The sequence below is a fragment of the Pipistrellus hanaki genome (assembly GCF_964339955.1).
Source record: "Pipistrellus hanaki genome assembly, chromosome: 3".
In the NCBI taxonomy this organism is placed as follows: domain Eukaryota; kingdom Metazoa; phylum Chordata; class Mammalia; order Chiroptera; family Vespertilionidae; genus Pipistrellus; species Pipistrellus hanaki.
Window position 1 is genome coordinate 133,027,479 of NC_140505.1, and position 24,934 is coordinate 133,052,412.

The 24,934-nt window shown below is 39.7% G+C and overlaps 1 protein-coding gene across 3 annotated transcripts in view; it reads right to left on the reverse strand.

Moving 5' to 3' along the window:
- Positions 1-24,934, reverse strand: part of HMGA2 (high mobility group AT-hook 2) — a 140,153-nt gene that overhangs the window by 12,789 nt on the left and 102,430 nt on the right. For all 3 annotated transcript variants that reach the window (XM_084877618.1, XM_084877617.1, XM_084877619.1), the window contains exon 4: positions 2,079-2,111. In XM_084877618.1, coding sequence (XP_084733744.1) covers positions 2,079-2,111 — 33 coding nt within the window. The remainder of the gene's footprint in view (positions 1-2,078; positions 2,112-24,934) is intronic.

The window sequence follows — 24,934 nt, forward strand, 5'->3', positions numbered from 1 at the left end:
GCACACCCCACACTAGAGATCAAGCCCACAACCTGGGCATGTGCCCTGACTGGGAATCAAACCCTTGACCTCCTGGTTCATAGGTCAATGCTTAACCACTGAGCCATGCTGGCCAGGACACTGATGGTCTTGGTACGTATCCACTGCAGATAAGGGGGATCTACTGTGTCTATGTATAATCACTAGGTTATTCTACTCTGCAGATGAGGTTAAGGACCTCTGAACTAGATTACACATTTCTTAGATACAGTGACTGTTTTTGTTTGTTACATCTTCCTTATAACACCAAGAATAGCAACTAAATAGATGTTGCCAAGGAACCACATAGGGGTATTAAGCTATGGTTCACAGCCTATGATGCGACAGTGAACACTGCAGTATTCCTTGATTCAAATGCACAGAATTATAAATTCACTTTCTCTTGATTTTCTTACTGATAAAGGGTGAGAGGCTCAATATATTTGGTACATACTACTTAACATGCCAAGTTTTATGTTATTATTTCGTTTTGTTAAATATTGTGTACAAATACTCAAACACTGGGTATTTTTTTAGTGCCTCCTACTACTTTCAGTTTTTAGGTATGGGAGTCGCCATGAGCAGGTGTGTAATTTTTTTTATATATATTTCCTACATGCTAATACATATTTAGAAGCTTCAATTCTCTTCCAAGCAGCATTCTTAAAAAACAGTAGACAGCCAGGCCAGTGTTGCTCAGTGGTTGAGCATCGACCTATGAGTAAGGAGCTCACTGTTTGATTCCCTGACAGGGCAAGTGCCCAGGTTGTGGGTTAGATCCCCAGTGCAGGGTGCGCAGGAGACAGCTGATCAATGATTCTCTCTCATCATTGATATTTCTTTCTCTTTCCCCCTCTCCTTTCTTCTCTGACATCAATAAAAATATTAACAAAGTAAAATATAAACAGTGAACCCATAATATTATATGGGTGATCTTTCCCAGACAAGGTGACATTGTCCCAAAAGAACAGGATGCCAAGATACATTTTTTGGGTTTCTAGGAAAGAGTCCATAGATTTTGTTTTTATAATCACCTGAGGATATATTTATTGATTTTAGAGAGAGGGGAAGGGATATAGAGAGAAACATCCATCAGTTGCCTCCCGTGCTGGCTCTGAGTGGGGATCGAACCAATAGGATGACGCTGCAACCAACTAAGCCACCTGGCCAAGGCCCATATATATTTTAAATCATATGACAGAGATCTACAAAGAACTTGGTAACCCATGATGCTGCTTAATAACTTACTTCAGCTAGTTCTGCATGTTACAGAACTGGATCTCTTGACTTTCTCCTTAAACCCAGAAGGGGAGAGCAGTAGGACAGCCTTATACATTAATAACAGCTCACATACTTGGCAATATATTAATCTATTCTTCAGTTTTGCTTTCTTCAAGATATACTTCCTCAATAAGTATGATTCTCATGTTTCCATGTATGGATTACAGTCAGGACAAGGAATTCCAGTCATATGGGACAAGAGAAGGAAAGCTGGTTCTTCATATTGATGTATCCCAAGACTTCAGAGACTATGATTCAGTCATCGAAGCAAGACCTGAGAATCATCAATCTGCAAAACCAGTGTAACTTAATTTTCCAGTTTCCCAGCCTTCCCTGGGGGGCATTTGGGGATCATTTAATGTTATGGAATAGTTCAACAAACAGATATGTTTCCAGGCATGAATCATGAAATACTTTGCAGCTAGTAAGTCCCATATCAAGTCAATGAAACATGGATAGTTTGGTGGAAGAACACAATTAGATGCTTAAGGATGGGTAAACACATAACAATTTGATGTTTTAGACACGAGGCACTGAAATAAACACTTTCTTTTTAAACCTTTGCCTGGAGCACTTAAGCAAAGGTCTTGATCTTGTAGTGTTTTTAATGACAATCTCCTACTGTGCATTTCTGATGGACACAACAAATTGTCAGGAATACTGCAATGCTGATGTAATCCAAATAGAAAACTGTGAATTAAAGGTTTAATTTGGGGACTTGTTTTTCATTTCACTTTTTATATTAATTGGTAGGAAAACTCACAATGACCATCTCTTACCTGAGCAGGCTTCTTCTGAACAACTTGTTGTGGCTAAAAAAGAACAACAATAAAAGAACTGTTATAGTTTAAGAGAAAACATATGCAATAAAAAAAATTAAGTATGCATATTTTAAATATGGACATGCATCTGCAAATAATGATGAAAATGTTAAGGTTTGAAATGTTTCTTTATTCATGGTTAAGGAAAAAAAAATGCAGATTATCTCTGTTAAAACAATTCTCCATTAAAGTCTGGCATGCATACCAGCTACATCGAAATTAACTTATTTCATTTTCTTTTTTTTCTTTTTTTTTTTTTGTCAGAATACCAAAAACACTTGAGGAGGGAACGGGCCTAATTTGTTAATATTTTGTGTTTTGTAGAAAAAGATTTATTGAGATTTAATTCACACACCATAAACTTCACCCATAGGCAGTGTATAATGAAAAGCATTTAGTATATTCACAGGACTGCGCAATCATCATCAAACTCTAATCTTAGAATATTTTCATTTCATCTAAAAGAAACCTCATACACTTTATCGGCCACTCCCCATTTCTCCTTGCCTCCCTAGCTGCCCTTCCATCCCTAACTCACCACTAACCTACTTTCTGTCTCTATAAATTTGCATTTGTGTAAATGGATGCATGCAATAAATGGTATTTTGTGGTCTGGCATCTTTCACTTACTCAGCACAACGCTTTCTAGGATGGTCCATGTCACAGCACGTATTAGTAGTTCTTTCTTTTCATTGCCAAATAACATGTCATTTCTGGACACACTACATTTTGTTTACCCATCTACGAGTTCATGGACATTTGGGTTGTTTCCACCTTTTGGCTACCATAAATAATGCTGCTATGGACATACGTATACGTAAGTGATCTTGTGGATACACGTTCATTTCTCTTAAAAATGAACATATATATTTAGGAACGGAATTTCTGGGTCACACAGGTAACTACACGGGACTTTTGGAAGAGCTGTCAGGTAGCTTTCCAAAGCAGCTGCACTATTTCACATTCCTACCAGCAATACATGAGGGTTCCAACTTCTCTAGACATTGTCACTGTCCGCCTTTTAAACATCCTATTGGGTGTAAAAGGCGAAAGATCTATGCGGTCTGAAGAGAAACCAGAGCATTAAACATCCTATTGGGTGTAAAGTGGAATATCATTGTTGTTCTGATATGAATTTTTCTAAAGACTAATGATGTCAAGCATCTCTTCTTCATGTGCTTGTTGGCTATTTGTATATCTTCTTTAAAGAAGTAGATGATATTCAAATCTTTTGCTCTTTTTAAAATTTACTTGTCTTTTCATACTGAATTGTAAGAGTTCCTTATATGTTCTGGGTACAAGTCTCATCAGAATATGACTGGCAGCTATTTTCTTCCATTCTGCGGGTGGGTTTGTTCACTTTTTTGATGGTGTCACTTGCAAATACAACCTATGCCAATGTCTTATTTCTGTATATCCATTTAATTCCTATGTCTTTATCTTATCTATACCTATTTAATTCTGTTTGCAGAGCAAAACTCTCCACTTTTAAGTCAAACACCTGAGGGAAATTTTCTACCCAGCCTAAATAAATTTCCAGAGAATTAGAGTACTAGAAAAATATTTAAGCTATGCTTTGCATTGTAAAAGGCAGACCGAAGCCCCCACTTTCCGATGGATTCCTTCCAGTACTCACCCTCCTGTCTGAATCCCATTAAGTCCCCCTTATTCTGTCTATACATCGCTGAGGTTTGAGAACACCCCTGAGCCACTCTGATGTGGAGAGTGACATGCTGTCACGGTTCCAATGGGGGGGAAAATTGCTACAGTTCTCCCAAATAACAGAAGTTAGAATACATTCACTATATTATGGAAGGGCTAAGAGTGCCTATTCATTTTTTTCCCCTCTCAGAATTCCTGTGACGGTGTATGTCTTACTGCTGCTGTAGTACAGGTAAACAAAAACCACCGGGATGCTATTTATTTTTTATTTTTTTAAAGATGAACAAACTAAACAGAAAAGACACGGCAAAATGCTTTTGTGCCCTGAAAAAAGAAGAAGAAGAAAAAAAAAGCTCTCCCCTTTGACGTTAAATCACAGGAGAGCTGACAGGATAAAAGCCCAGGCTTTGCGATGATGTTTTCTCCAGGTGGAATGAATGAACTACGGAGGTGGAGGACTCCTTTGCCTTTGGGGATTCACAAGTGTGCGCCGAGAGAGAAGTGTTTATTTCAAAAGACTCCTGTGTCAGAACAGGCCGCTCTTCTTCCTTCTCTTTCTTCCCACCTGCACGCACTTACTCCCAAACTGCTTCAAACCCGCACGCATTCCTGCAGGCTGACGGCTTCCTACTGCTCAGCCCCAAACCCCCCTCCCCTCTTCTTGGCTGGATCCTGCACTCACGTGACGCCTGCACTCTGCGGGCTCAATGAAATCCTCTGCAAGGGCTGCCAGCTCCCCCAATTTTCCATGAATTAGGTCCTGACACTTCAATGAGGGGAAAGACAATGTCTGAAACGCTCCCAGCCCTGGCGCCCGGCCTAGTCCGTGTCACACAGCTTCCACCAGCTGCCCGCCCTTCCACACAGCACTTCACCAAACAAACAGACCCTTGAAGGCTCTCAATGCTGCGCGGGGTGACGGCTGCCAGGATGTTTTCCCAGCCTCTGGCACCCACTGGCTCCAGACTGCGCCGGGAAAGCTTTCTGTTGTTGTTATTTTGTTTTTATTTTTTTATGAATGGCTCTGGGAGAAAAAAAATGCAGACGGAAGCACAATACTACTGCCATTCATAAAAAAGGGAAAGGAAGCAAGCCGCTGGCTGGAAATCTTCTGGGAGGAGAGCAAGCTTGCAAGACTCCCGTCTCCCGTCTCCCTTGAGGCATCTCCTGGCCCAGAGCTGAACGCTGCTACCTAGAGACCAGTTGCCCCTCAGGGTCCCTATCATTACAATCATGGTTGATCACTATATATTTTAGATGAAGAACCAAATAATATCAATCATGCATGTTAATCTTTAGTGTGGTTAGCAGTGTATTATCCAGCACTTTAAAAAACGAGTAATACTTTGCACATGCATTTCCCACATAAAAACTTAAAATCCTTTCCATTTTTTAACATCGGATCCTTTGTGACTGGAAGAACCCAGGCCTGAATATGCCCATTGGCTCATAGGGAAATTAAGGCACAGGGAACTTAAATAATGTCCCCAAGACCATTTTCTAAACTCAAGTCTTCTAATTCTCCTCATCCGCTGAATAATGAGGAAACTCATTCACATCCTTTAAAAACAAACAAACAAAAAAAGTCGAATCTGACCCTCATGGCCTTGCTTTCCACCTCTAGATTCTCCTCCTCCACTGGGTCTCGGGGAGCCTGCTGCCATTGCAGCCCGGGGAGCCCGCTTCCTCAGCAAAGCTCTGCTTCTCCTGTGGGGGCTGCAGACAAAAAGTGAACCCCCGAGGACGAGAGGCAGGCCCACAGACCGCCTGTCCCCTTGGAGACTCTTCCTCAGTTCTGATTGTGGAGAGTCTGAGGACATCCATCCCTTTTAAAGGCGTGGATTTCATAGCAACCGTTCTATTGCATGGAGAGCAAAGCCCTCCACGTTGCTTATTTAGACAATTCTGAAGATCCTGTTTCTAATAAGTGGGTGCACATGGTAAGTTTGGAGAGTTTGAGCACCTGTCGACTTGGCTCCCAAAACTCACCGAGCACTAAGATGTTGAATTCTATATATTAAGAGATGGTTATACTTTTCAGAAACCTGTAATGAAAACCTCTCGTTCTAGGAGTGGCGTTTACCACTAGTAAACTTCTAAAATACAGTGGGCGAAAGAGAGCCTCCTCCCAGGACATAACATCAACAACAACAAAAGACTTTGAAGAAATGCTTTGGATTAATATGATGTTAAACTAAAACTCTGAGAACTAATGTACCCTGTCAATCAAAAGTAGATTAAGAAGGGCCTTCTCAAACCACAGGGACATGTAGTTCTCTGCAGGTTAATCCTTAGCCAAATTCAAAGTATAATCTTTAAGCAAATAAATATTATTGCCTGCAAATAGCTTAGGGATATGGCAGGCCAAGGAAGTGCAAAAGGATTCAGAGTTACTTCTGAAATCATAGAGCAAACCAGATTTCTCTAAATGAAAGGGGAAATGTTATTGCGTTTTTAAGGTCCACACACTATTTTGGTTTTTCAGATTTTGTAGAAAGACACTTTTGCAGGAAGTGGCCTGCCACCCCAGCTGTTTCAGAATAATTAAGGGGCTCCCTTCGCCTCCTGAGAGTCCAACCTATGGTTCCTGGGAGTCTAGGTATTTCAAAGCTGTTGCTTAGACAGCTAAGCCATCCCTTCTAGTAGGAATTTAAAGAAAATCCTTCCTAACAAAGGGTCTAGACATTATTAGTTCATTTGACTACTAATCTCAACATTAAATGAAAAGAGGCTTGAACTGGGCTTACCAACTTATTTTTTTTTTTAAATGAGGTACAATGTGTAGTAAAGTGAGGATGATCACGATGCAAAGGGACTTAAGTTGACTTGTGAAAGAAAATAGCTCTTCATTTGGATCTCTGTTCTCAGCAGAAGTTTAACCTAATTATATCCGGTGTTTGGCAGCCAGTAGTAGGCAGTTGTGCTCACTTTGTTTTAAAATCATAAGACCTTCACTGAATCAAGAAGTACTTCCGTGCCTTTGTCCGTGTGATTGCTTTTCATTCTCATGGCAGCATAGGGTAAGACAGGTCCCCTAGCTATTTACTAAAGAAGAATATAAAAACCCTCATTTCTTCCAGGGGACATGAAAGGCCCCTAAAATATAACTCTCATTTCTTATTTCTAAATTTGCTCGCCAACTAAGTAACATCTCACAAGATAGGCTCAGTTATTTTTAAAATTAAACATGGTAGCCAACTAAAAATTTTGCTGAAATGATACTTGTTTTTAAACTCCCAAAGGTGTTCTTTATGCTGAAGCCAAAGCACTGAATTAGTGGGGCTTATAATTATGTTTGTATCCACACAAGTGCTCACAGTTTCACCTTCTGCCGGAACTCACTGGTGAGTGTATCTCCACCACTTGATGAAAATTTCAGTGAATACATCGATCTATTATTGCTCAATTACTTCAACTGCACTCTGGGCCAGATTGATTAATTATTTATAGCAAAAAAAAAAAGTATCGAACAAACTGAATAAGTAGACGCAGCTCAGACTCAAGACAAGTAATTTTCCATCTCTATGGTAAATTCTCCATACATGGCTAGGCACCACGAAGGCCAGCAGTGTGCACACTGGCAGGAGTGCTTTTCAACTTGTGGTTTGAACAACATCCTTTGGACCCTTTGTCTCAAGGAGTTTAAAGGCTCAAAAGGTTCTCTCTCTCTCTCTCTCTCTCTCTCTCTCTCTCTCTCTCTCTCTCTCTCTATATATATATATATATATATATATATAGAGAGAGAGAGAGAGAGAGAGAGAGAGAGAGAGAGAGAGAATATTAAAATATTCTCTTTCATCATTGATAAAAAATCTTGGCAAATGGTTATATATATATATATATATATATATATATATATATATAACCATTTGCCAAGATTGACTTTCATTTATGTGCGGAGAAATATGCTTTTCCCCTCTCTGAAGTTTCTCAGTGCTGTTCCGAACGTATTTTCTTCATGACATTAACCCAACTGAAGGGAGGCTACCCTCATCAAGAATGGAAATTCTTCCCTGCTTTTTGTGAAATGATGTGTTCAACACACTTATCATGGCATTCTGGACTTACAATTTTAAAGCTTCAATATTCTAGAATATCAAGAATTATACTTGGGTCCCTTTAACAAATGAATTTTATGCTCTATAGGCTTTGAACCACTTTAAAAAATATGTTTTTATTGATTTCAGAAAGGAAGGGAGAGAGAAACAGAAATATCAATGATGAAAGAGAACCACTGATTGGCTGCCTCCTATAGGCCCCCTACTGGGGATGGAGACTGCAACGTGCCCTGACCAGGAATCGAACCATGACCTCCTGGTTCCTAGGTTGATGCTCAATCACTGATCCACACTGGCCAGGCTGAGCCACTTTTTAAAAGGCGTAAGAACCTCTTCATTTTCTTTTCCAAATCAGATCTTACGTGGAATCCTACAATAAAAAGCAGACAAAATGGCACTTCTGTCTGGAACACTGATGCTCCAACACATTCCTTGCCCTTCAGTGGAACACCAAGAGGTCCAGGGAAGGTCACATAGAAGTTTCTGATCTCTAGATGCAAATCCTCCATCAGACTTGTATCTCACCAGGGTTGGTGGAGGCAGAGCCTCTTCACAGCACTAATTCAGTGTGACTTACACTGTTAGATTGAACCTCCATATGAACTGGAATTTTTGTCAGTCAAAATCAGTCAAATAGCGATAACATCATATGGCCCTACTCTGAATTCCACCTAGGTCCTGCTCTCAATTTCACCTTTCCTTTACACCTATTTCGCCAAAGGAAGCCAGACTCTGTGGTGAAAGGAGGGATTTGCTCATACCATAGATAAGGTTCATTTTTTCATTCCTCCTGCAGCCTTTCTTCAAGAACATCATGGCTATCCTTTTGACCAGCCAGGTAACTTCTCATACCCACTTCAAGTCCTACTGAACTCTAACTCTTCACTGAAATTGGATGGCTCCAATAATCTGCATATAACAATTATCGATGCTATTCAAAAAAGTTTTGGAATGAAAACTGATTTCTAACTCAATCTATAATAACAAAAGCATAATATGCTAATTAGACTGGACAGCCCAACAACCTTCTGACAAAGCTGTGGTGGCAGGGGCCGAGTTAGAGGTGGTTAGGGGTGATCAGGCAGGCAGGTGAGCAGTTAGGAGTGATCAGGCAGACAGGCAGAGGGGTTTGGGGTGATCAGGCAGGCAAGAGGGTGGTTAGGGAGGATCAGGAAGGCAGGCAAGCTAGTGGTTAGGAGCCAGTAGTCCCAGATTGTGAGAGGGATATCCGAGGGGTTCAGGATTTCAAAAGGATGCAGGCTAGGCTGAGTGACGCCCCCCCCCCCGCCCCCATGCATGAATTTTGTGCACTGGGCCTCTAGTCTAAAATAAAGTCAGCTCTCAGTTATTGACACCAATACAAGGGAGTTGAGTTCAGGATATTCTCTAACACCAAGTGGTCCAAAAATTATTTCACTTACCTAAGAAATATTTTGGGTAATTAAAGAGGAAGGTGTACCTGAAGTCTGAAGCATTTATTTCGGATCAAGTGTTGGTCAACAAGGTGAGTATGAGACTCAGTCGTCACTAATACAAATCTCATCCCTTTTGCATTTACCCCTCTCACTGGGCTGGAAGTCTTCCTGTTTAATAGCTTCCTCAATTGAGAACAACCCTGCCCCCTGGTGGTGGGAGGCCTTGGAAAAGAGAAGAAACCATCCACCGTGAGTAACTAGTGGCAATTTTCCTCCAGCTTAGAAAAAGCCTGGGTTGGATCATAATTTCTATTTCTTGTGCCTTCTGTGTGCACTTAAGAGACGACTGTGTTATATGTGTATACATATAGCCCTGTATGGTTATAATTTAACCGTAACATCTGGCCCTTATAGTGCAAAAGAGATTTTGTAGTGCCATGTACAAAGTCTCCTAAGAAGTGATAAATCTATGGGGAGTTTTGGCAAAATCCCTGGAACTTCTGCTTGGTATTGGGAGGGAGGTGAGATGTTCTTTATTTCCTACCCTACTTGGCTTTAATCTTAGACTTTAGTGCAAAAGACAAAAATAAGCTTCATTTCAAAAGCATTTATTGGATTATTAGAACAAATGCCCTCACTGTGGCTGGCCTCATTTCATCAGTTCAAGGATGGGAATAGTTACATTCCCATCTAGTAGTTAGTGCTGGTTAACATCAGGCCGTGTGTGCATGGCAACAAGCCATCTGAAAGCAGTTCTCATGCAAACAGATTTGGGGTAATACTTTGGAGCCCTTGCCTGCCAGACACCTTTAGAATGGAGGGGAAAGATCAATGAGAAATCCAAAGATTTCAATGTCCTAATGAGTGTCAAAAGCCAACCTTCTATACTCTGACCTGGTGGCTCGTCTAATTGCAACTGGTCTTTGATAAACTGTGGATCAGATAGGTCCTGGATATAAAATGAATAAGAAATGTTTCCTGGTATCAAAGAGCCTATAGTTTAACGTGGGCGACAAATGAGAAAAGAAACTTTAGAATACAATTTTAGACCAATTTTCGCATGTTCAGTGTAATCTTTCATGTCCAAGGTAATCTTAAGAGTCGAGAGGCATGATCATGAAGTACAGAGAATAATCACAGAAAAGAAGAGATGATTCCTTTTCCTTCTTATAGGGAAGATGAGTTCATGGAAGGGAAAAAAATACAAGAAATTTGCAGACTTTGATCTAGAAAAAAGTATCCCTTCTTCCTTATCACACACAAAAAATACAGGTAGAAAGTAAATTTCTTTATTTTAACTTTAGAAAGTTAAAGATTATGATTAAGCTTTTTAAAAAATCATAAAATAGAGCAAAAAAAGATGCAGTTCTGAAGGAAATGTTGTCAAAACCATGGGTAGTTTTAAGATGATACTTTGGTGTACTATGGAGTTACTGTATTTAATAGGCATTTTTATTTTATAAAAGATGGCTGTACTTTGGGGATAGAAAGCATTCTGAATTGAGCAGTCACACATTGGCGGCGGTAAAGAAATACATAGTCTCTTGAGTTGGTGTTTCATCTCAATTTTTATGATTTCCTAAGATTTGGGAAAAATTTCACCCTTAGGCAAAAAAGCTGAATAAAAATTGTAAGATTAATGTCACTTAAAAAAAATCAATCTGTTTCAGTCCTGTTTCCTTATCCTACAAGTTTTTAAACAAAAACACTATGTATTTTTCAAATGCTCAAATTATTTATTTTTCTCTACAAATATTTCTTTTTCTCTGTATGTAGCCATTCACAAAGCTAGTTCACTTTGCATATGCACACAGGGTTAATAGCATCAAAGTAAAATGAATAAATATTTGGAACACCATGTTTCAACAAATCAAACACATGTGCATAGATGCTGTGGACTAAGTCCAAACTTTAAGGTCAACTTTAGTCAGATAGAGAGAGTAATGTTTATTAATAGGTGAAAGTAGACATCTATGAGATAATGAAAATGAAATTATATCCTAATTGGAGATGAGCAATAATTAATACTCTACATTTGTTGAAAGTCCTTTTAAGATAGGCATCTTCTTAACATTAGAGCTATTATTTAGGTAGTGGTTATATGAAATTGGATTTGAACTTTATACACACAATTTTTCACATAATATGTATATGTTTTCTTGTGTGCTTGCCCTTATGTTTATGACAGAAATAATGTGATTTTAAAAGTAGTTCTAGTTACTTTTATTTCGACGAAAGAGGTTTAGTACCAATACTTAGAAAATTTCTTCAGTTCTAGGAATATTTGTTTGGATCTAAGACTAAAACATTTAAAAATGGCTTTACAAAAATGATTAAGGATCCAGTATTTGCCAGCAACTATAATAGTTGCACATGGGAATTTAAAAAGTTGAATCACGATTTTAAGTATTTCCTTTCTTTAAGGAAAGAATCAGTAAATTTATTTGTAATCTCTTATGTTCTTAACTACAAAGGGATAGTTTATGGGTTGAGAACTGTATGATACTTAACTGAGTCATATCTCTCTTAGAACCTTAATTTAGCATTATTTTCTTGGCACCAAGTTAGGGCTAACTTTAGCTATTGAGTTGTTTTCCTTGGAGGAAGTTTAATATTCACTCTGAGAAATGTTAACTATTCTTGAATATTTGCTGATTTCCTTTAACTTTTTAAGTAGTTGTAGAAGTGAGTTCTCTTTCCCCCATGTTCTTGCACTTCACAGTACACCCAGCACCCTGGTCTTTCCAGAGAATGTCTTCTTCCTGCATCTTCCTTCAAGTTTTCTTGGGATTAAGGTCCCTCTCTGCAGAATCAATAAATTAAAGTGTCTCCATTCCTTCTTCAGAAAACTAAGCATTTCATTCAGCTTGTCTCCAAAATCTCTCTCTCAAATGGTGCCTCAAGGCAACCCCCTGAGCTACCTAACTTACCCAACTGCTCTAAAAATGGATGTTTCACTATCGGTACAATGCCATCTTAAACCCTATCTTTGCTTAGACTATTCCAGAAATGTCTCTCTGAACTCTGCTTTATTACCACATCCACTGAATCAAATATTCCTTAATTATCATTCAGGATAAGATGATAATTACAATTCAGGATAAGATGATATAGACAACTTTAAAGTTGTTCTCAAGGATCCAGGACGGGAGGGATAGTTCCAAGACTTCCGGAGGATGCCTGAAACCGCAGGTAGTACTGAATCCTAGATAGACTCTGCTTATTCTGCACGTACAAACCTATGATAAAGTGTAGTTTATAGACATAGTAAAAGATTAACAGCAATAACTAATAAAAAAATAGAACAATTTTAACAATGTAGTATAATAAAAATTATGTAAACATGGTCTCTCTCTCTCTCTCTCAGAACTGATCTGGTCATCGAAACGGCTATTAGATGACTAATGGGCTGGGAGTGTACACCGCGTGGATGTACAGGACAAAGGGATGATTCATGTCCGAGGCAGGATGGAGGGGGACAGAGCGAGATTTCATCACGCTACTCAGAGCAGTGTGCAATTTAAAACTTGTGACTTGTTTATTTCAGAAAATTTCCATTCAGTAGTTTTGAACTGTGGCTGAGTCTGGGTAACTCAAACTGAGAAAAATAGGGGACTACTGTATATTGATTCTATGATAATAATACAGCAATAAACAGTTTACAAACTGATTTAATGTGTACTGTCTGACTTACCTCACTACAGCCATCTGAAGGAAGCACTGCCATTCAGATTTACACACGAAAAAGCAAAATGCTAAAGATAGTCAATGACATGCGAAGGATGACAACAGTAGGTACCGAAGCTACAACTTCAACCCAGGCTGTCCGGCTCTCCAGCTTTTGCCCTTCCCACCAGGCAACACTGCTCCAACAGATGCTTATTCTGTGCTTATCTGCTTATGAAATATCAGTGCTTTGTGCATCCATAAAAGAGCACCTGGGAAAAATAATAAAAATCTATCTTTCTAGGATTATGATTTCACCAAGAAGAAAAACCACCAGTAAGAAAAGATCTTAACTCTAAGGAATGTTTCTAATGCCTTTACAGGACAAATCGGTATTAGAAAACTCTTCTCACAGGTAACAGCTTCGCTCTGAAAAAAAGTTTTTTTGTCAAAAAGCTCAAGGTGTCTAGGAATATAAATAGCATCATTTCTCACTAAATTTCTATCAAAGTAGAAATCCCATCCTGCCATTCATCTTTATATTATATATTTTCCTTCATCCTTTTATTTCTTTTATTCTCTTCAAAAGTCTCTGAAGCCCAGCTGGTGTGGCTCAGTGGCTGAGCATTGACCTATGAACCGGGAGGTCATGGTTTGATTCCCAGTTGGGGCACATACCCGGGTTGTAGACTAGATTCCCAGGATGGGACATGCAGGAAGCAGCCGATGAACAATTTTCTCTCATCATTGGTGTTTCTACCTCTCTTTCCATCTCCGTTCCTTGATGAAGTCAATAAAAATATATTTGGGGGGAAAAAAGTCTATGGCAAAAAAATTCAGGCAAGACTGTGAATGCTGATGAATCTAAAGTATTCCACCAAAGAAAATTTCCAAGATAAATGCTAACAGATTCCTTTTGTTCCCCTCTTCCCCCCCAATCTTATCACTTACTCTAATATGTGATTGTGTTAAAAACATTAGCTATAAATTCTGTGGGGTCTACAACATAGGAAATACATGGACACAGTATCTGTATCTATGTTGTTTACAATCTCAAGTGTTACATATTGTTGTCTGTGAGCAATATGTGAGGAAGAGAAGAGATGTCTGCTTCCCATACAGGCTCCTCTTCTGCATCTTCAGACACCTCCCCTTCTCATTCCCAGTGGCTTTCTGCCCAGGAAATCTGTAGGTCTCCTACTTTTAATCCTTTGTTCTGTGTGGTGGCCGCATTCACTGGGGGGCGCTTTGGTGATGTGTTCATTTCTTTGGAATGTGACCACCCGTTACCCTTATTTTTTTTTTTTATGCAGGATACATATAAATACACAGCACCATGCAGACAGAGTCATTTAAAGCCTGCACCTATAGGTATAATATTTACATTAAGGCACAATTACTAGTCAAAGTTATCAACGCCGACCACTCCTGCTCCCACCTCACAGAAGCTGTGTGCGCCGGCACTGAGCACAGTACACCACCCCTGGAAAACTCCCAGGAGCCTCTTCAAAAACAGGGAAGCTAAACTGCCACCCACCTGACTCAGCCGATAACGCCTGGCCTGTCTTTTGCATGGAGCACATTTTCAAAAAAGGTTTTTGACTGCTTTCTAAGCCTCTCATTGCCTGGAAGAAGTCCCTTTCCTCCCCTAGTCCCTCTTCCTCGGGGGGCAGCGACACCCTTTCCATAGAGCTCATCAAAGGGTGCTAATTGAAAATGCAGGTACCTGACTCCACACCTGGATTCAGGAGGGACCCAGTAACTGCTTTTATTTTATTTTTTAAAAAAATATATTTTATTGTCTTCAACAGAAAAGAAGGGAGAGGGACAGAGAGCTAGAAACATCAATGAGAGAAACATCAATCAGCTGGGGATGTGCTCGCAACCGAGGTACATGTCCTTGACTGGAATCGAACCTGGGACCCTTCAGTCTGCAGGACAATGCTCTATCCACTGAGCCCAACTGGTTAGGGCCAGTTACTACTTTTAAAATGGGCAACTGATCCTATGGTTGGTGCTCTGAGGAGCTACTTTTTCAGAGATCCAAAAGAGGGAGACGGAAATGGGTGAGGAGACATATTAAATGTGACTTTATTCCCCCATATTACCTGTAGATCAGTGTATAGGGAGATGGGTATGGAAATTCAACAGATTTATAAAAATGTTGGTAATGAATTCTGATGAATCTCAAGAAAATGCCTCTTGTGTGCTTTTGGGTACAATAGGGAAGTCCAACTCAAACTGACATAATAAGGATATAATTTACTCAATGCAACGAAGAGCCTGGTGATAATATACCTCCCAGACTGGTGAGCTCAGCAGGCTAAATGCAGTAGGTGAAATCCTTAGGGCTTCAGATTGTGTCTGTTTTTCTGCTCTGCCATTTAGATTTCTTCTCAGTCTACCTCCTTTCGAATCACAGAATGGTTACAGCCATTCCTGGTGGCACTTCCAGGAATATCAATGTCCTGCAGGAGGGGTGGCCTCTTGGCCTCTTCCTATGGTACTAAGCAGATTGTTTGGTCTCCTGCACAGGCCAGACCTGCCCTGTGAGGGCAAAAGGACTACCTCTGAGAGGTCAGATCTGACCCTGGCAGGGGACAGGCCACTTTCTGTGAATAAAGGAAGGTGGGGAATGAATGGAGAACCACTTTGGCTTTGAGCATTTTATGGTTCACTGTGCTGCTCTGCCTTTTGAGAGCTGGCAAGAAGTGCCCTCCTGACCCTGAAATCGGCTGCACAAGACTTTTCTTTGCATCATCTGTCCCATGCTAGTACATAAAGCTCTTATTTTTGTCAAGATGTTTCAGAGGAGGTAGAAGAACAGCCTCTTTGTAGACAGAACCCATTTCCGTTTTATAGTTATTATGGAGATGATGTTGGTGGTTTTTGCTTTCCTGGTCTGTTTGGAATTTTCTTCTGATAAATCTAGATTGAGTTAATTTTGTTGTGGACAGGAGGGTTTAGTTGTTCCCCCACTGCTAGAGAATGAGCGTGCCATGCTGCCTGGAAACCAGCTCTAGCTCATTGGTCAGGTCCAAAAGGAATGCCAGGGATAGGCAGTAAATAATTTGCATGAGCTTCTGCCCGTATTTTAGAAGTCAGCTAAATATCTACTGACTTTTAATGCGAGTCCATCAGAGTTCTGCTTGACTAAACTGAAGGCCAGCAGAACCACGGGGTGTGTTTGGGGCCTTTGCGGCCAGGTAATAGCTGCTCTCTGTTTTATGCTGCTCTCCGGACTCCTTGACACTTGAACAGGGGAGTGTCCCTGCTCTGTGAATGGGTTGTCTATTAAGATGAGGTGCTTGTCTGCAGATGCAGTGAGACTCAAGTCTTGGCTCTAGATAATACATGTTTTGGTATGTCTGGGCTTATTGCCAGATACATGTAGGTATCTGATCTTAGGAGGGCCTGTTGATGGAAGTAGTTATTTTACTTTATTATTTTTTTAAATAAAGGAAGGATGTTTGTAAGGTGCTATCTTTGATTGTAGTTGCTGTTTCCAGGATATGGAAGCTGCTTTGGAGTACTCCAGAGGCAGCTTTTGGCCTTGAGGCAATTCTCCCCCGAGGAGCTCAATGTACTTCGTAAGGGTTTGCAGGCGGCATCTCGATACCTGCAGAGTTCCATGTCCTTGGCCGGCAAGCACAGGAAGCCTGAGGTAATGGGGAAGAACAGGGATTTGGAGCCAGAAGGGCCTCTGAAATCAGGTCTCAACTAAATATACGCACCCTGTGTGACTTGGTAGCAATTTGTAAAAAGCTCAATTTCTTAATTTGGATAATGTGGGTACCTCGTGAGGTTGTTGAGGTGATTAAAATAATGAATGCCTCTAAAATACATGGAACAATTGATGGCTATAAGAACTTAAACATTATTTAATAGCACTAAGGAGGATGGGGTGGTGGGGTGGTAATAATAGTAGGGATAGTAACAGAAGTAGTGGTAAGAGTCACAATAGCAGCAGCAGTAATGGTAGTAGTAGTAACGCAGCAGCAGTCAGGGTAGTCATAATAGCTGTAAGAATAGAGATAGTAGTAGTAGTAGCAGTAGCAGCAGTAGCAGCAAGAACAGCAGTAGTGGTAACAATAGGAGCAGCAATACAGTGGCAGCATTCCTCATTGCTTATGATTTGCATTGTTCATTATAAAACAATCGGGCATCACTCTGGTGAACTTTACCAGACTGCATTATAAAATCAACATCCACTCTCTCAGATTGGCCTATGTGTCACTTTGACCGTTTCTTCAGCCTTCAAGATTCCAGCTTCAGTAGCACAGGAATATGCCTGGCAACGAGGACAGGGTGTTTTATGTGCTTTGTTCACCTAATTTGCACAGGACAATGGCAATTTCCTTTGCATTGTGTGATGGTGTGATGTAGAGTTCATAGGCATATGCTTTTACAAAGATCTTATCTAGCCTGATTTCCTTCATTCAGCGCCAGCGTGGCTATTTGAAGCACTTAATTTGTGGAGAGGTATGTCCTCCCCGCACATTCTTTTAGAGCCAAAACAAACAAGCAAAAAGATTTACAGAGAGCAAAAAAGACACCCGTCCACCGTATTAACAAGGCACCATTACTTAACGGCAAAACAGCTTAATAACAGTGGCTCCCAAGCTGCACATGACCCAATCTGTTGAATGGATCCAGCCATATGAACATTAGAGCTACATGTGTTAGGCATTATGAGGAGTTCTTGTAGCTTCCTCTCATAATACTCTGGTAATAAATGCTGCATCGAGCATATAGAACCCAAAGCACTTAACTGCAATCCCGCTAGACTTCACAGCTTAAAGTACTTCCCTCGTCCTCCTGGGCTGCTGGGGAAGGGAAACAGGCGTTCAATGTACCATTGTCAGGGATTTCTTTGGAAAGGAACCTATATTTTATTAAACTGAATTAAGGACTACCAATTAGATTGTAGGATTAAAAATATCCAACACTTGGGAGACAAAATGGCAGAAGAATAGATGGGCGGATTCTGAGCTCTGTCCCAAAGAAGAAAGAGAGAGCAGCTGATGGTCTTGTGCTGTGAGTGTTTATCAGCAAGCTGGGAAACAGCGAACACCAGAAGAAACTGCTGGGGGGCCGCTGACAGGGGTGCCCCTCACAGGGAAGCACCCACTCGGGGCTATGTCCCTTCCCAGAGCTACCTACCGGCTTGGATGGGGAAATCTCGCCATCTTGAGAGGAAGATTGGATCGTGTCAGAGGCCTGAATATCCACAGCCGCAGCGACCACCAAGCAGCTGTGACCCCCATAACGCGGATCCCAGGCGGCGCGAACACTTGGCCTCACAGGAGTGCCCCACCGCACGGCGAAAAGGTCAGATTTTGCGGGGAGAGGGTGGTGAGTGCTTGTAGCGAAGACAAAGCCTGCGTGCACAGAGCGCACGGAAACTGGAGGACAGGGGTGGTGATTACAAGTAGAAGCCCCGGCTGTTGGGGGGTGTCACCCATGAAAGTGGACGGGGCTTCTAACAGGGGAGATATCTAAAGAGCAACACATTTGGATCTGGCTCGGAGGGATATCAGAGAGTTGCAGGAGATTGCAGTTGCTCGGACTTGCCCCCTCCTCCCCTCCATAGTTCTTGCTGCAGAGAGGGTGGGGGTTGGGGGGGGAAGCTGGAGAGGCTTTAGAGTCTGGGAAGTCAACTTAGAAACACTGCCACCCAGAGGCTAATTCACAAATTGACTCTAGTGTAATAAAAACAAAGCAAAACCTGCTTAAAAATCAGGACTGGATCATAACAATAGAGTAGGGGTGTCGAACTCAATCAGAGAAGGGGCCAAAATCTAAAATCCAGCCTAAATCGCGGGCCGAATGGTGTACTGAACAGTCATAAACTGACAATGTCATAAACTGATAGCGGAGTGCAGTGATGACAGCGCGGTGCGGGCCACATTGCAAGGCCTGGCGGGCTGGATTTGGCCCGTGGGCCGTGTGTTTGACACATGTGCAATAGAGGAAGGGAATGACCTTCATTACTGCAAATTTTATTTAAAATTTTAAAATTTTATTATTTTTTTAATTTTTAAATTTTTGTTATTTTTGTTTTCATTATTTGCAATGTTTACTCAAGAAACTATTTTTTTCTTTTTCTTCACTTGATTTTATCTTTCAAATTACTACATTGTATACGTAATCAACATTATTACTACTACTATTTTACCTTTTTTATCTTTTCTTTTGTTTATTTTTATTATTTTTATTTTATTTTATTATATATTTTTTTATTTCAGGATTACAGTTCTACATTCTTTATCTATCTTTCCATCTCCAACGCTTTATTCTATCTCAACCCTACCTTTATGCCTTCACTCTCTTTCCAACCTTTACCTTTGGTACCCTGTTTATCTTAACCCTTTCCTGCTCTAGATTTTCCCCATTCTTTCTGTCTACCCCCTCCTAAAATTTCACCCTACTTGTATATATCTAATTTCCAACCCCCTGCTCCAAGCCCATTCACACCTCCTCGCCGCTGTCCTAAAAACAAAACAAAACAAAAAGTCTTTCTCTCTAACTCTTTGAAGTTGTATGTTGAATGTTAACTATACTGAAGTTGTATGCTTTTTTTTATAAGATTGATTTGCCTATTCTTTTTGTTTGATTGTATGTTTTTGTTAGCTGGGTTCTAGTCACCTTTATTGGTGGTTATTAATATTGCAAACACATTTCTATTCAGTGCCTTGTGTGTTGTACCTAGTTGTGTTGTATTTTGTGCCTTTAAATCAAAGCAGGAGAGAGAGAACTACATAACCAGATATCCTAACAAGAGAGATCATGGGGAGACAAAGAAACAGCCCGCATATGAAAGAAAAGCAGGCTTCACCAGAAAAGGAAGTAAACGAGATAGAGGCAAGCAACCTACCAGAGCAAGAATTCAGACTAATGATCATAAGATGGCTAAAAAGAATGGAAGACAATTTTGACAGTATGAGTAAGAATCAAGAGGAAATGAAGAAGAACCAAGAAGAAATGAAAAATGACATCGCTACTGTAAAGAACTCAATAGAAAGCATCAAGAGTAGACTAGAAGAAGCAGAGGACCGCATCAACGAGCTAGAAGACAAGATGGAAAAAAAATACCCAATTAGAACATCTTCTGGAAAAAAAAAAATTAAAAAGCAGGAGGAAAGTCTAAGGGAAATTTGGGACAATACAAAACAAAACAATATTAGAATAATAGGGGTTTCAGAAGGAAAGGGAACTGAGGAAGGTATGGAAAACGTATTTCAAGAAATAATGACAGAAAACTTTCCTGAGATAGAGAAGAAAAACCCCACACAAATCCAAGATGCTCGCAGAGTCCCAAGCAAAATGAACCCCAGAAAACCGACCCCAAGGCACATTATAATTAAACTGGCAAACACCAACGACAAAAAAAGAATTTTAAAAGCAGCCAGAGAGAGACAGAAAGTTACATATAAAGGAACCCCCATCAGACTAGCAACTGATTTCTCCACAGAAACTTATCAGGCCAGAAGGGAATGGGATGAAATATACAAAGTCATGCAAAGGAAGGGTCTGAATCCAAGAATACTGTACCCAGCAAGGCTATCAATCAAAATTGAAAGTGAAATCAGGAGCTTCACAGACAAAAACAGACTAAGGGAATTTATCTCCACCAAACCAGCAATGTAAGAAATGCTAAAGGGTCTACTGTAAAATTAAATAAATAGAAAGCAAAGAAGGAACACAGGGGTATAGAATAAAAATGGCGTCAAATAAGTACCTATCAATAATAACTTTAAATGTAAATGGACTAAATGCTCCAATCAAAAGACATAGGGTAACAGATTGGATAAGAAAACAAGACCCATATATCTGTTGTCTACAAGAAACCCACTTCAGAAAAAAAGATGCACACAGACTGAGGGTGAAGGGATGAAAACAGGTTTTTCAGGCAAATGGAAATGAAAAAAAAGCTGGGGTAGCAATACTTATATCTGACAAATTAGATCCCAGAGTGAAGGGCATAACAAGAGATAATGAAGGTCACTTCATTATACTAAAGGGAGCAATCCAACAAGAAGAAATAACCCTGGTAAATATATATGCACCCAATATGGGAGCACCCAAATACATAAAAAAAAAAAAAAACCTGCTGGAGGACATTAAGGGAGAGATTAATAGCAATATAATCATAGTAGGAGATTTTAATACCCCACTGCCATCCTTGGACAAATCATCTAAACAAAAAATCAGCAAAGAAATATAAATCCTAAATGACTCACTAGACCAGATGGAATTAATCGACATCTTCAGAACATTCCACCCGAAAGCCACAGAATATACATTCTTCTCAAGCGCACATGGGACATTCTCAAAGATAGACCACATTTTGGGACATAGGCAAAGTCTCTTCAAATTCAAGAAGATAGAAATCATATCAAGCATCTTCTCAGATCATAGTGGCATAAAACTGGAAATTAACTACAATAAAAATAATCCAAAGAAATCAAACACATGGAGACTAAACAGCATGCTATTAAACAAGGACTGGGTTACCAGAGAAATCAAGGAAGAAATTAAAAACATCCTGGAAACAAATGACAAAGAAAACACAACTACTCAAAATCTACGGGACACAGCAAAAGCAGTTTTGAGAGGGAAGTTCATATCCCTACAAGCATATTGCAAAAAAACAAGAAAAAATGGTAACAAATTATCTAACTCTACAACTCAGAGAATTAGAAAAACAGCAACAAGAAAAGCCCAGTGTAAGCAGAAAGAAGGAAATAACAAAAATCAGAGCGGAGAAAAATGACATAGAGACCAAAGAAATAATACATAAGATCAACAAAACCAAGAGCTGGTTCTTTGAAAGGATAAACAAGATAGATGAACCTCTAGCCAGGCTAACCAAGAAACAAAGAGAGAGGACTCAAATAAACAAAATCAGAAACGAAAGAGGTGAAATAACAACAGACCCCGCCGAAATACAAAGGATTGTTACAAAATACTACGAACAACTCTATTCCAACAAACTGAACAACCTGGAGGAAATAAACATATTCCTAGAAAAATACAACCTTCCAAAACTCAATCAGGAAGAATCTAAAAATCTCAATAGAGCAGTGACTTGGGAAGAAATTGAAACAGTCATCAAAAAGCTTCCAGCAAACAAAGCCCAGGGCCAGATGGCTTCACAGGAGAGTTTTACCAAACATTCAAGGAAGAACTAAAACCTACCCTCCTCAGATTATTCCAAAAAATTCAAGAGGAAGGAACACTTCCAAACTCCTTCTATGAAGCCAGCATCACCCTAATACCAAAACCAGATAAAGACAACTCAATGAAAGAGAATTACAGGCCAATATTCCTCATGAACATAGATGCCAAAATCCTCAACAAAATTCTAGCAAATCGGCTCCAGCAGAGCATCACAAAAATCATACACCATGACCAAGTAGGATTAACAATATCTGCAAATCAATAAACGTGATACATCACATAAACAAATTGAAAGATAAAAATCATATAGTTATATCAATTGATGCAGAAAAAGCATTTGATAAAATCCAACACCCTTTCCTGATAAAAACTCTCAACAAGGCGGGAGTACAAGGATCATACCTCAACATAATAAAAGCTATATATGATAAACCCAGAGCCAACATCATACTCAATGGGCAAAAACTAAAACCATTCCCTCTAAGAACAGGAACAAGACAGGGATGCCCACTATTGCCACTCCTCTTTGACATAGTACTGGAAGTACTAGCCATCGCAATTAGACAAGAAGAGGATATAAAAGGCATCCAAATTGGAAAAGAAGAAGTAAAGTTATCCTTATTTGCAGATGACATGATATTGTACATAAAAAACCCAAAGACTCCATTAAAAAACTAATTGACTTAATAAATGAATTTGACAATGTAGCAGGATACAAAATTAACGCCAACAAATCTATGGCATTTCTATAGACCAACAGCGAACTTATAGAAACAGAGACTAAAAAAGCAATTCCATTTACCATCGCACCAAAAAAATTAAGATACCTAGGAATAAACTTAACTAAGGAAGTAAAGGACCTATACACGGAAAACTACACGACACTGAAAAAAGAGATAGAGGAAGATGTAAACAGATAGAAGAACATACCATGTTCATGGATTGGTAGAATCAACATCATCAAAATGTCCATACTTCCTAAAGCAATCTATAGGTTCAATGCATTCCCCATTAAAATACCAACGGCATATTTCACTGACCTAGAAAGAACTCTCCAAAAGTTCATTTGGAACAATAAAAGACCCCGAATACCCACAGCAATCCTGAGAAAGAAGAGTAAAGTAGGAGGGATCTCAATACCAGACTTCAAGCTGTATTACAAAGCCACTGTTCTCAAAACAGCCTGGTACTGGCACAAGAACAGACATATAGATCAATGGAATTGAATCGAGAACCCAGATATCAACCCAAATCACTATGCTCAATTAATATTTGACAAAGGAGGCACGAATATACAATGGAATCAAGACAGTCTCTTCAATAAATGGTGTTGGGAACATTGGACAGATACATACAAAAGAATGAAACTAGATCACCATCAACAAGAATAAACTCAAAATGGATACAGGACTTAAACATAAGACGGGAAACCATAAAAATACTAGAAGCATCCATAGGCAGCAGAATCTCAGATATATGCCAAAAGAACTTCTTCACTGATACTGCCCCTAGAGCAATGGAAGCTAAAGAGAAAATAAACAAATGGGACTACATCAAAATAAAAAGCTTTTTTACAGCAAAAGAAACCATCAACAAAACAACAAACAAGCCCACTGTGTGGGAGAACATATTTGCAAATGTTACCACTGATAAAGGTTTAATCTCCAACATCTACAAACAGCTTATACAACTAAATAAAAGGAAGATGAATGATCCAATTAAAAAATGGGCAATTGACCTAAATAGAATATTTTCAAAAGAAGACAGAAGGAAGGCCAAAAGGCACATGAAAACATGCTCAAAGTCACTAATTATCCAAGAGATGCAAATCAAAACAACAATGCGGTACCATCTCACACCTGTCAGAATGGCCAATATCAACAAATCAACAAACGACAAGTGTTGGCGAGGTTGTGGAGAAAAAGGAACCCTCGTGCACTGCTGGTGGGAATGCAGACTGGTGCAACCACTGTGGAGAACAGTGTGGCGTTTCCTTAAAAAACTGAAAATGGAACTCCCATTTGACCCAGTAATCCTACTCCTAGAAATATATCCCAAGAAACTAGAAACACCAATCAGAAAGGATATATGCACCCCTATGTTCATAGCAGCACAATCTACAATAGCTAGAATTTGGAGACAGCCTAGGTGCCCGTCAGCAGAAGATTGGATCAAAAAGCGATGGTACATCTACACAATGGAATACTATGCTGCCATAAAAAAGAAGGAATTCTCATCATTTGCAGCAACCTGGATAGAACTAGAGAACATCATGCTGAGTGAAATAAGCCAGTCAATGAAAGAAATACCCCATGACCTCACTCATTTATGGATATTAAAGAACATTATAAACAGATGAACCAAAAGTCAGATATAAAGACAGTAAAGCAACAAGCAGACTGTCAAATTACAGCGGGGAGGGTAGGGAGATCTGGGGAAGATAAGAGATCGACCGAAGGACTTGTATACATGCATATAAATACAACCAATGGACACAAAACTCTGGGGAGGGAGGGCATGTATGGGAGGGGGGGAGGGGGCAATGTTAAAATATGTACACAGATAATAATTTAATAAAAAAATAATAAAAAAATAAAAATATCCAACACTTCATTTTCTTTGACAATGACTTCTCTCTCCAAACATAACTTTCACAAAGTTATGAAATTCTAACTTCAGTAAAAGCAATTTTAAATCTTCTTCTAAGTTATTTGTTGCTTGCAAACTACCTCTAGGATGCTCAGGCTGTGAAGAGTGAAGGGACACACTTTTCCTTAAAGATAACAGCAGTTAAGTGTTCGCGGTATGATGTTCTTACACGATGACGAGC